This window comes from Manis javanica, chromosome 17, assembly GCF_040802235.1.
Source record: "Manis javanica isolate MJ-LG chromosome 17, MJ_LKY, whole genome shotgun sequence".
Taxonomy (NCBI): domain Eukaryota; kingdom Metazoa; phylum Chordata; class Mammalia; order Pholidota; family Manidae; genus Manis; species Manis javanica.
Window position 1 is genome coordinate 58,084,932 of NC_133172.1, and position 13,496 is coordinate 58,098,427.

General features: G+C 36.4%; 1 protein-coding gene across 2 annotated transcripts in view; it reads right to left on the reverse strand.

Moving 5' to 3' along the window:
* Window positions 1–510: 510 nt before the first annotated feature.
* CMC2 (C-X9-C motif containing 2) overlaps window positions 511–13,496 on the reverse strand; it is a 32,065-nt gene continuing 19,079 nt past the window's right edge. The window contains exons 2-5 of one of the 2 annotated variants that reach the window (XM_073226642.1): window positions 10,083–10,198; window positions 6,029–6,100; window positions 3,253–3,372; window positions 511–614 (exon numbers count right to left, since the gene is read on the reverse strand). In XM_073226642.1, coding sequence (XP_073082743.1) covers window positions 528–614; window positions 3,253–3,372; window positions 6,029–6,100; window positions 10,083–10,163 — 360 coding nt within the window. In that variant the 5' untranslated portion in view covers window positions 10,164–10,198 and the 3' untranslated portion in view covers window positions 511–527. The remainder of the gene's footprint in view (window positions 615–3,252; window positions 3,373–6,028; window positions 6,101–10,082; window positions 10,199–13,496) is intronic. The other variant, XM_073226643.1, reaches the window with a different exon arrangement.

Here is a 13,496-nt window from a genome sequence, read left to right on the forward strand (position 1 = left end):
GCTTTTGGCCTATCTTGGCTTTCAGCATGCCTTTCCTCACTAAGTTTAATCATTTCTAGCTTTTGATTTAAAGTGAGAGACGTGTGACTCTTCCTTTCACCCGGACACTTAGAGGATATTGAAGGGCTTTTAACTGGACTAATTTTGGTATTATTATGTCTCAGAAATTAGGACGGCCAGAGAAGAAGGAGAGAGAAGGGGAAAGGCTGGTCAGTGGAACAGACACAAACATTTATCAGTTAAAATCACTGTTTTATATCGGCACAGTTCCTGGCACCCCAAAACAATTACGACAGTGACATCAAAGATCACTAATAAGAGATCGCCTTAACAAGTATAATATAAAGAAAAGGTTTAAATAATGCAAGAATTACCAAAATGTGGCACAAACATGAACAAATGCTGCTGGGAAAATGGCACCAATGGACTTGCTTGCACAAGGTTGCCACAAACCTTCAGTTTGTAAAGAACACGGTATCTGCAAAGCACAATAAACAAAATGCAACAAAACGAGGTATGTCTTTAATTTATTTTTCAGATTCCTCTGCAGGATTAAAAAGTCTCTTTCTCATCGCACTGCCATGCTCCCTGCTCTTGGTCCTCTTTTCAATGTACTGGAAGAAAAAAGGAAGGGGAGAGAAAAGAGACAGCAGGTTATTTCATCATTTATACCAGTTAGGTTAAAGTTGGGTTTTTTTTATTTGAAAAATAAAAATGTTTTTGCCAACAAAATTCTTATTTGTCTTTTATTTCGTGGAATCTAAGAGGAACAATGCTATCTAGCACAATTTCATTCACACAACATAGCACCTATACCCTAACCTGTACACAGGTATTTACTGAATTTATTTCCTCCCAATATCTGAACTCAGAAAATATTTAAAAGGGTCGAGTTTTGTGCCTATTCTCCAGGAGCTCACAATCTATCAAGTCCTCCAACTTCTGCTTGAACACTTCTAGATATGAGGTGCTCATTACCTTAAGAGGTGGCCTACTTAATAATTGGACACTTCTACTTGCCCTTAAGTTTTTTATGTTGAATTCAGTGTTTCCCTACAAATTCTCCTACTGCCCTCTATTTCTTCTTGCGTACTATAATTTTCCAATTACCTGATTACAGAAAACCCACTTTTTCAGGCTGAATATCATTGGTTTCTACAACTGTTCACAGAACATGGCTTCTGCTTTCTAATATACTATAAATCGCTTTTTATAAAGCACTTCAATGCTTTATATCACAAAATCAATGACCCTCACAAAAAAATATCACAATCAGAATCACAGTGCTCCTGACATGGTCTCACAGATGCGGACCACAAGGGGCATATGAGTTCTTATGACCTAGACACACTCATTTCCGTAAATACTTTTAAAAGAGTAACTGGCTCTTAGCAACCATATTATCCTATTCATTCATATGGAAACTTAGTCAGCTGAATTTCCGGGATGTTTTCATCATGAACAGTCACCAAACCTGACTCTCCCCAAATCCTGTATGTCTGTAGTCAGTAGGATCTAAATGCAGTCTTCACCTTGGAGGTTTTCAGCCTAGTATTCTGATCTGGCCAGTAGATTACAAGTAACAGGAAATACAGAACCTGGCACTTAGAAAAAGCACTTGTTTAAAACAGAGAAACTTGACTGTGTCTTTATATGTATGTGTTTACAGACTTATATACACAAATACAGATACTTAAAGGTGAATCAAGGATTCCCAGGCAAAGGGGAAAGAAAAAGTAAAAGTGAATTGAAGCTGAAAAAACAGTGTATGTGAACAGGTGAACATCAACACTGTTTAGAAGCCAGAGATACGCAAGGCGGCCACAGAAACGAAAGAGGGGTGGTAGAGAGCTAACCAGGGACTTCACAGGATCCCCTGAGACAATGGTGTGGAGATTCATGACTTTGAGTCACTTTATCTTCTGGTCCAATAAGCTCAAATAGGAAGAGCTGGGTCAGAGAGTCCTCAAAAAGTTTTCTAGGTTTAAAGTTTTGAGTGAAGGGTTCTAATGCATATTCCGGAATAGCAGTTGCTCAGCTTTTCTTTCCTTCTTCATCAAAGGTCCACTTCAAATTGCAGATGAAACACCAGATCCCTTTAACAAAAATCATCCCTTTTATCTGTCATACATTAATTTTCCTCTTAAAATTGTTGGGGGAAAGGGTATTTCATTGCCTTAAAAATTATTCAAAAGAAACAAAAAGCCACCATTCCAGAATATGGAGAGATACCTGCTCTGAGAAAAATATTTGATTTTATTTTCAATAAAAATATTGAACTGATCCTTAATCATATAAATTGCACTACCTCCAGCAATCTGGGCAGCAGAGGGTCTGAGGGTAAGTCTTCAGAAGATAATACTTTATAGGAGACCAAAAATACAGGCCACAGAGTAAATTAAGACATAGTCTCCATTAAAATATCTGTTAAGATATCACCAAAGGGAATCAAGATGGCCCCTAAATTAAAAAAAAGGAAAAAAAAGGATGACTATGTTGTTATTCCCCAAACTTCACCAACAATGCAGATGGAATGGAAGGTCAATTAACCAAAAGCCAAACCAAACAAAACAATTAAAAGGGATAAAAGAGGATGCTGCAAAAACAGTATTAGTGATTATTTCAATAAAAAGAACAAAAACAGAAAGGCAGCAGCAAAAGAGGCCCCATAGAATTGGTGAGACCCTTCGTATAGTTAAAAGCTTCAAGCAATGAAGTACTTCTTATAGTTAAAAGCTTCAAGGAATGAAATACTCATATGACACTGGGAGGAAATGGCAGAGATGACAGCATTAGAAGCAAGAAATGGTAAACTAGAAAGCATTAAAAGCAGAGAGGAAATAAATGAGCACAGTTCAGAAGATTGAGGATGAAAGAACAAACAGAAGCATCTCTAAATCAGTTAATGAAGCAACATAAAACCACAGAGAGATAAAACTAACTGTAAATCAATGATTAATGCATGCTTTAAATATCCTTAATTTTGATCACTTAAAGGGTGTCAGATGATTGGCTATGGATGTACACTTTTCTGATAATATTCCTTTCTCTTAAAAAAAAAAAAAGCAGTTCCTGTGTAGTGACCTCCAATGAGTTCTACACAATGGTATAAAGGGCATATCAAAGTGTGGGCAAAGGGTCTGTTTGTGTTTTTTACAGAGGATCAAAGCCTAATTTGGCTACCCAGAAAATGAACTAAGATACGATATGAAGAAGAACTTCCAACATCAGCACTCTCTGGAAGAGTCATACCGGAAGATGATCATCAAAAAACCTCAACAAAGATCCAGGCGATGCTGCAGTTGTAGCTGCATTCATCCCACCGGTTCCTGGACTTGCCATTGGAATGAAGAAGGAGATATCTAAGCTGGCCTGTGCATACAGTAAAACAACAAGTTTGACTGGATCTATACTGTTGGAACTCAACCAAGAATTAGGAGAAGTGCAAGTTGTAGCGCTCCAAAATCTTACAAATACAGACTATCTACTGTTAAAAGAACATATGGGATGTGAACAGTTCCCAGGAATGGGGTGTTTTAATTTGTCTGATTTCTCTCAGACTGTTCAAGTACAGTTGGACAATATCCATTATATCATAGACAAATTTTCACAAATGAGTAGGGTGCCTAACTGGTTTTCTTGGCTTCACTGGAGATGGCTGGTAATTATAGATCTGCTTTGGTTATGTAACTGCATTCCTATTATGTTAATGTGTGGCACAATTTAATTAGTAGTTTAAAACCTATACATGCTTAAGTTACTCTACAAGAAGATATGTCAAAGAAATAACCAATCTTCCCATGTTTTCCTCCGTCTGCTATCTCTATAGCTTTTCTTCTTCCTTCTTAATCACAACCCTTAAATAGAATTCATGCCTCATATCGAATTCACCGAGTATCATAATTCCTCCAAGTGGTAAAGATACCTCGAGACAAGTGCTGGGCATAGAAGCCACAGGGCATAAATCTGCAAAGAAGTAAAAAGCTAACCTTTTCAAACAATATTGCTTCTCTCTCACTTACCAACTGTACATTTCCCTGTATGGCCCCGGAAGATGACTGGTTAGCCAGAGACGGGTAAGATTCCTCAAGGGAGGAACAACCTAAGACAGGCACAGTTGCAGGGGGGCCATCAGGTGAGAAATTGGGGATCAACAGAGGTGAGGCTTAGAACCTCACCCCCCCCTGTTTTGAGAGAAATCTTCTGCATCTGTGGATGTTTTATTGCCCTTATCTAGCTTGGATTAACACATAGTCTACAGGCACACACCTGATCATCTACATTTGCTCTCTTACAACACTAAACTATGTTTTCTACCTTTATCTTGCATCTACCTACCACTTCAGCATTTTATTAAAAAAAAAAAAAATAATAATAATAATAATAAAGGGAGAAACGTGGGATTCACATATAAATCAAGTATAAAAATCAAACAAATATTCATATTTGACCTGATTATTTATAGTTCATAATGAATGATCAAAACCGAAAGTTTTTGTGATGACTGCCCTGTACTATTCACCATGTAAGAACTTATTCACTATGTAAGAATTCGTTCACCATGTAAGAACTTGTTCGTTATGCTTCAGAAGATTGGAGACTGTTGAGAATTAGGCTGGGGGTGGATTAATGATTGTGCATTGAGCACTGAGTCCCCTATACAGAATTTTATTGTTGTTAACAACCATTTGATCAATAAATATGAGAGATGCCCTCTCAAAAAAAAAAAAAAAAAAACTACAGAGAGGACTTAGAAATAAGTCAAGGAGAAAATGTGAAATTTATATGAAAATAAACTCAGACAAAATAAGAAAAACATCTACAATATTCTGCCAAATAGTCACTAACAGCTCAGGAACACGTGGGAAGAAAATTTCATGACAATCTAATCACCAAACCAATGGCACAATTATTGAACTATAAAGAGAAAAAAATCTAAACCTAGGAAAAAAGCTATCTCACACAACCAAAAGCTTGTGAGAAATAAACAGCTATGCCAAATAATATCATACGGGTTTTTCTTTCCCATAGTCTTATGAAAACAGGACCAAAGCCCCAGGTTTAGTTTCCATATAAACTAGCCTTATCTCATGAAGGAAAAACTCTCTTCAAAAATCAGTTTAAAACCCTTACACACATACACGCTTGTGCTCACAAAGAAAATTATCTTCCTTAAGTCAAAACCACAGAAAGTTCTTCAAACAGTAAAGACATTGGAAAGGGTTTCTAGGAAGACAAAAAAAAAACCCTAAGTGAAAAATACAAAAAAGGACAGATTCAAATATTGTACCTAATACCTTTCAATATGAAGCTGAAAGGGAAAAAATGTTCAAAAGTACAGAAAGAGAAAGAAAACTGGAAAACAGATTCTTAGTAGCTATCTATTTTTAATGGTTCTGGACATAAAACTTCTGATGTAGAGAACAGAAATGGAATTTTCTTTTCAAAATTTAAAATGCTCTCTGCTTGATAAGCAGTATCTGTAAAAAAGACAATAGAGTAGTAGGTACTTTGGCTATTTGCCCAAGTCGAAGTCATACCTAAACCTGGGCTCAGGAAATGAGTCTTCCCAAATAAGTCAAACTAGATCCCTATGGCTTGAACATACCATAGTTATAAAGAAATTCGAAATTTTAAAGCTGGTAAGAGCCTAAGCGTAGCTTCCCCAGGTTATGTAAGGAAAACTGAGGCCAACAGTTTTAGGTACCTGCTACAGCTAATAGCTGACTGACATTAATCTTTCTACTGAACAGAGATTCAATTTCTCATCAAAGTTCAACCAGAGGAGTTACAGTGATTATAATAAGGAAGTTGTTTCATTTTATGTGCATGCAAAATAATGGTAATGTCTGAAACTGTCCCCAGAAGAAGCTTTCATTTCTCCTCTTGGTTTTAGGGGAGGACATATAAATATAACATCATTTTTCTCTGTCATACTAAAATCTGGGAAAAAATCTAATAATATATAATATTGTTCCAAAATATTTTGTTCTTTTGTTCAACCATTTCAGCTAACATTTTTTCTTACCTCATTCTTCAAGCATTTTCTCATCTCCCGATCTAGATCATTGCAATGACCAAAAAATTTCAGAAAGCTGTGCTAAAAGGAAGAAAAGAGGTAAAATATTTCATCCCATAATATGCTAAGGTCTCTGGCACATAGAGGTACTTATTCCTATAGAACTGGGTTTAATGTGTTACCTTATTAATAGGCAAATAATTTAATCACAAGTTTAAAACATAAAAATAAACAGGCTTCTCCAAGCCTTCCTACAAAGGAGGGATGAATGTTCTGTAAGTAGAAATGGAAAATAAAAAAACTTGTTTGGTAATAGGGAAGCCATTTAACCTGCCAAAAGCCCACAATGAAAGAGTGCAAACAATTTTATTTCCAAAATACCCCTTTCTTTGAGGGCATGTTAAAGTCACAGCACAGCCCATCCTCTATCACAGGAAGTGATATCAAAGTGCAGGACAACCACACTAGCATGGCCAGTAACTTCCTTCAAGAGCACTCTGTCCCGTAGAAGAGTTACTTAATAAATGGGTGTCAAAGCCATTTTCTCATTTGCCTCCATTCAAAATGTCATCAAAATACATCAGAAACACATTAACACTATTATTAGATAGTCTATATGGGCCATATAAATAAGCCACTAATTCACAATATCAGGAGATCTATTTCTGAAGTTCAAAGTCTGCTTTGTTTGAAAAGCAAAAATTAAAGTGTCTTAAGTGGTTTCAAGTCCTATGACTATTCTCATGGCAAAAACTGTGTGTGCTCCAAAGCAGATAAGATGAAGACCGAAGTCAAGAATGCGAATCTTGGTAGGGCTTCATTAGTGCATTTGCACACCCTGATTTTTAAGGGTGGTCAGAAAGCACGTCTTATAATGACATGCCATAAACGCTGAACTTGTACTTGTAATAATAAGCACATCTCTTCTTTTTCTAATTAAGGCTTTCATGGAAACCAGACAACACATAATTAGTAAGCTATGCCTCATGCTATTTCTTTTTTTTTCTGCCACTTTATATGTACTTTTCTGGCCACATCAAATAAATTGTCAGTTTTTCTGGCAAGCATTTCAGGTAGACTAAAATCTCCTACTGGTTACCCAATGACCTTTTCAGGATAAATATTTCCTGGGTATTTTTCTTAAACTACACCCTTGACAACAAACAAACAGGGACCATGAGTTTTCACACATGTTCTCGTCAAGGGAAATTAACAGAAAGGATTAAACTTTTAGAATACAAGGTGGCATTTCATAGTTTAGTTTATACTTATTTATATCATCCCATATACATATATATTTTTAAATCCAAGATAAAAACTAATTTGTATTTTGCTTTCACCTCAACATTAGGCACAAATGAGAATTACACTCTTGTGACTTTATATGCAAACAGACCCAAAATGCCCCAGTGAAACTGATAAAAGAAATGCCAGTGGACTGCAATTCTCCTGCATAAGCCTCTAGTGCCTGATGTCTGTTTCTTGAGAACCAAATTGGCTGACAATTGAGTGAAAAAATGAATCAACTAATCCAAGTCTTGACGGCAATGTCCCAGGCACGAAGGATACAGTAGCAAGCAAGATGGACCTGGGCCCTACTCTCACAGAGGGAATAGTGAAGTGGTTATTATAAAGCAGTGATTCTCAAAGTGTAGTCCAGGGACACCCAGGAGCTCCCAAGACCTTCCCTGGGTACACACAAAGTAAAAACTATTTCCCCAATAATCTAAGATCTCATTTGTTTCGCTCACTTTCATCCCTTCACAGGGATACAGTAAAATTTTCCAAAGTATAATCTCACCACAGATTGAAAATGGAGACAGATATGAGAACCCAGTATATTCTATGAAGCCGGACATTAAAAAGACTGTCAAAAATGCAAAAGCAATGTCACTCTTCACCTGTAATGGGCTTATTATTGTATTTTTAAGTAATTTAATACTTAAAAATTTCTCAGTTTTAAATTCTAATTCAGTAAATACTGGCAGATATAGCCCACAGGAACAAAAGCTCTTGGGGTCCTCAATAATTGTTGAGGATAAAGGATCCCTGAGACCAAAAAGGGGTGAGAACAGCGGCCATAAGGTAGGAAATGTTTTATGTATGATATTATTGGAGTACAGAGTGACTATACCAAGAGAATCCAGGTCAGGAAAGGAGAAAAGGAAGATGACATGACATATTAGGCTGAATAAAACCTGCAGGGTAAAACCTGGGCTAGCAGCTCGAAGTGGAGACAGCGAAGAAGGTTCTAAGTTAAGCAAAGGAACCAGCAAGTACAAAGGATTAGAAGGGAGAAAAATGCTCCAGTACAACTGAAGAAAAGAACATGCAGGAACAGGCGGGAGGAGGACGGAGCTGAAGGAGAGTGGTAAGCCCCAGAGGTAAGAAGAAGACATGACGGCCTTGAAACACAAAGTAAAAAATGTCTATTTTATTCTCTAGACAAAAGGAGCCATTAAAAGGGAACAACTATTAAACTTATGTTTAGAGATCACTCTAGATGCAATATGGGAAGTAAATAAGGACAGAGAGGAAGACAAACTGGTCATGGGACTAGGTTGGCCCCGGTAAGATAACACTGGAATTAACTGGAAAATTGAGAACAGACATATAAATCGGTAGGACAGAGTAGAGAGTCCAGAATTAGAACCCATCACACCTGGTCCAACTGTGACAAAGGCATCCAGGTCACTTAGTGGGGAAAGGATAGCCTCTTGAACAAATGGTGTTGGCATAACCGAGTATCCAGAGGCAAAGTAAGAAACCTTGACTCACACCTCACACCATACACAAAAATTCAATGAAATGAATCACAGGCCTAAATGCTAGAAAACTTCAGAAGAAAAAACAGGAGAAAATCTTTGCAACCAAGAAATACACAAAGACCCTTAGACCATGAAAAACACAAACAGTAAAAGAAAAAACTGGTATATTAGACTTCATCAAACCTACAAACTGCTCTTTGAAACACATCCTTAGGAAAATGAAGAAGGATGCCACAGACTAGGAGAAAACATTCACAATACACTTATCAGAAAAAGACTTGTTATGCCAAATAATAAAAAGAATCCTTATAACGAGTAAGACAAACAACCCAACTTTTAAATACAGGCAAAAAACTTTATGTGAATGGCCAAGAAGTACATGAAAAGATGCTCAAAATCACTCACCATCAGGGAAATATAATTCAAAATCAAATAAGACACTGCTACACACTCATAAAATGGCTAAAGTTAAAAAGACTTAACATTAATTCTTGATCTACATGTACGGTAAAAACAGTTTGCCTAAAGTATATTGTCATCAATACCTGACTTCACAGGCCATGGTTATTACTACCTTACTTTAAGTCTTAAAATTTTACTCATTTAAATGATATTTACTATTACTGTAATTTGATATATCTATAGTTTATGAATATTATGAAGAAAGTAATATATCATGCAAAGTTAAAAACAAATACTCCTTATAACTGTATCATGAATCAAATATAAAAAAAAGGTAAATATTTGATATCTGTAAAAATATCAGCTTAATTTAATAAATTCCCAAAATGGGTTTCTTTTCTATTTTGATTTTAACCATGGAATTTATTTCCATTCCACAGTATTAAATAAACCTGTCAAATTAGGCCCATCATAATTTAAATCTATTTAATATCTAATTATAAAAATGTTTCAATTTCCTTTAAACACAGAATTGCAAACAGCAAGAAAGAGAAAATTCTTAGAATAATTCCATTATGATTGGAAGAGTCAGAGCAGAACATAATTTTGTTCTAGCAACCCCATAGTTAGAAAAGGGAAAGTATTTTATTTAAGAACATGGATTCTAACCTTTATATATTATTTCAGAAGTTCCCTAACAAATGATTATTCTCGATTTTTACTAATCATGAAAGGAGATGGTTTCTGAAAAATCACAAGCATCACGTGCAAGATTAGCTTAGACCCATTACTGAGATACTACTATTCCCTTCCATTAATGGAGAGAACACTTAACATCAGTGTGTGGTGCTAAGGGTTGTTGTTGCTTTATGGTCATTTTTCTGAACTCTTACATTTTTGTGACATTCCTTAAGCAAGTTAATCAAGACGTTGCATTCTTCAGTGTGCAAGTGTGGAGATAAGTCAGGATGCATCTTTAGGAGAAGGAGATGGAGCACAGCAGAGCAACCTGTGGATACAAGAGTGTCTTGAATATGTGTGACTACATATTTGTTAATGCAACCTAAAACAGTTTTAAGTAAGAACCTGCATTGACCTTTATCAGAAAAGGTTGAATTTATTAGGCAGACTATTAAACTTGAGCCTCTGCTTCCTTATCCTATGATTTAACAGATTTAACAAGTTACGAGGAGTTGTTTAGAGAACCTGAACTTCCAGAAAAAAGCAGGACCCCTCAAAAGACCCAATCCTGGAAATAGGGCTCAAGCAGAAACAGCATGTCTATATATTAATAAGCCTAACCTCAGTTATTTTCCCCACATTACAACAAATTTTGTTCAGGTGAAGTTCTACCAGTTAAGAGAATTAGCTTATGAATCCTTTTAAAATGTATATCCCCCTCTGAGAGGGTTAAGAGCCATTAGCCAGGCTCGCATTAGTATGAATATGGACTGCCTTTTTCCTAACATCTTACAGAAAATCTAACTAAACAATGAAGATAAACAAAAAACAGATGTGAAAATTATTTTCAAACTTAACAGATACACCCCGTAGGGTAAATGGCAGTTTTCACCCAGAAATTCCAGAATTTCCCACCTGGCCTTAGTCCATTACATCCCAATGGATGTTTACCATGGCACAGCCTCCCGTCCACCCAGAGCAAGGGACAGAGAGAAAACGGGCATTTCCTCCTTCCCTCTGCTCCTGGTATGTAATCAGTCTGGTGTTTGCCAGTCACTAGGGACCCGCCCATCGAGTTCCTCCTGGAAGGGGCAGGCAGGGAAAGGGAGCAGGCACCGTGGCTGGAGGGGATGGACAGTTTCAGGCCTGGCCAGCAAACCCGAGCAAGCTGTAAGAAAGAAACCCCTTTAACCCAACCTGCCTTTCCCCTTGCCTTACTTCATTTTCACCAGATTCATGAGGAACTTGTCCCAGGCCATGAACCCTCTTCCTCCCAGAGCTACATACCCCAAAATGCAAGTATTACAATGAAAAGAAGGAGCTGAAATCCCTAAAATTAAGTTTAAGGTTAATTCACAGTAGAAAATTATCATCCAAGGTCAAAGGAAAAACATTATTTTGAAGTGTCTGCTACTGTTATGTAGCACCATTCACCTACTTTTTTTTAACCTATTCTTTTTAAACTCAGAAAAGATTAACAAAGGAAAGAACCAATTTATTGCTTTAATCTTTTAAAAGTTTCAAGGAAGAAAACAGGAGAAAATAATGAACTTTGGTGGCATAGAGTTCTCAGATACATCAAAAGCACAACCCATAAAAGAAAAAATTGGTAAAATATCATCAAAATTAAGAACTTTCCCACTTCAGAAAACATCACTAAGAAAATGAAAAGATAAGCCACATTTTGGGTGATAATTATGTGCTAATGTAGCTTTATCAATTGTAATAAGCCTATCAATCTGGTGGGGGATGTCGACAGTGGGGGAAGCTGTGCATGTGTGGGGACAGGGGACATACTATCTGCTGTTTTGCTCTGAACCCAAAACTATCCTAAAAAATAAAATCTACTGCAAGCTACAGATCAGAAAAAAATTTTTGCAACTCATACATGGTAAAGGACTTTTATATACAATATAAAGAATGCTTACAAACAATCCAATGTTTAAAATGGACCCCCAAAATGGGCAAAAGATTTGAATAGATATTTCACTGGAAATGATATAGGAATGGTTAATTACGCACATGAAAAAATGCTGAACACCATTAGTAATTAGGGAAATGCAAATTAAAAAAACAATGAGCTACTGCTGCATATCTGTTAGAATAGCTATAATCAAAAAGTCAGACAATACCAAGCATTGGTTACAATGTGGAGAAAAATGGAGCTCATGGGTTGCTACTGGGAATGTAAAATAGTACAGACATTTAGGAAAACAACTTGGCACTGTCTTAAGTTAACACAAACTTACCATATGATCTGGAAATTGCACTCCTAAGAACCTACCCAAAAGAAATGAAAACACATCCACGCAAGCTATGTCTGATAACGTTTATAGCATTATTCATAACAGCCAATACAGGAAACAATACAAATGACCAATAACCAGGTAACTAGATAAACACGTGGCATATCTGTACAATGGAGTAAGACTCAGCAATTTGAAGGAATGAACTGATAAATGCACCAACATGGATGAACCTCAAAAGCACTAAGGAAAATGAAAGAAGCAGATTCAAAAGACTACAGTGTATGATTCCATTTATATACAATGTCTAGAAATGGCAAATTTGTAGAGACAGAAAGCTGATAGTTTATTGCCTAGGCCTGAAGGTGAGAGTGAGGATAAATTTGCAAATTTTGGGTGATGAAAATTTTCTAAAATAGGATTGTGGTAATGGTTGCACAATTATGGAAGTTTACCAAAATCATCCACTTACAATGGCTAAATTTTATGGTATGTAAATTATAGCTCAATAAAGTTGTTTAAGGGGATTAATGGATTAAAGATGGTGGCACAGGAAGGCAAGATGGAAACCTCCTCCTAAAAACACATAAGAGGAAAATACAGCAAATGCAACTAGACCTGAAAACACCTGAGGACTGTAGAACAGACCCCCCTACACCTAAGGAACAAGAGAGGACCACACAGGAAAGGACCAGAAAGCACAGCAGAGACATCTAATACAAAGGAAGAAACACAGAATTCCTGACAAAATGAGCAGGCAGAAGAATTTGATCCAAACAAAACTACAAGACAGAACCCCAGAAAGAGGGCTAAATGCAAGAGATCACCAATCTTGTTGATAAAGATTTCCAAATAAAAGTCAAATATGCTCACGGATTTACAGAAAAGTATTCAAGATCTCAGGCAAGACTTCAACAGAGATAGGAAACCTGAGAAAGAGCCACTCAGAACTGAAGAATACAGTATCTGAAATGAAAAATACAATGGAGGGATTTAAAAGTAGATTAGATCATGTAAAGGAGACAGAAATGAAACAGAAATTAGAGAACAGAAAAACAAAGAAGCTGAGGAACAGAGAGAAAAAAAGGATCTCTAGGAATGAAAGAATGATGAGAGCTATGTGACCAATCCAAGTAAAACAATAGTCACATAATAGGGGTAATAGAAGAAGAGAGAAAAAGGGATGGAAAGCCTCTTTAAGGAAATAACTGTTGAAAACTTCCCCAATATGGGGAAAGAAAAAGACACTCAGGTCATGGAAGCATAGAGATCTCCTAACAAAAGGAACCCAAGGAAGACAACATCAAGACATATAATAATTAAAATGGCAAAGATCAAAGACAAGGAGAATGTGTTGAAAGCAGCCAGAAAGAGAAAAAA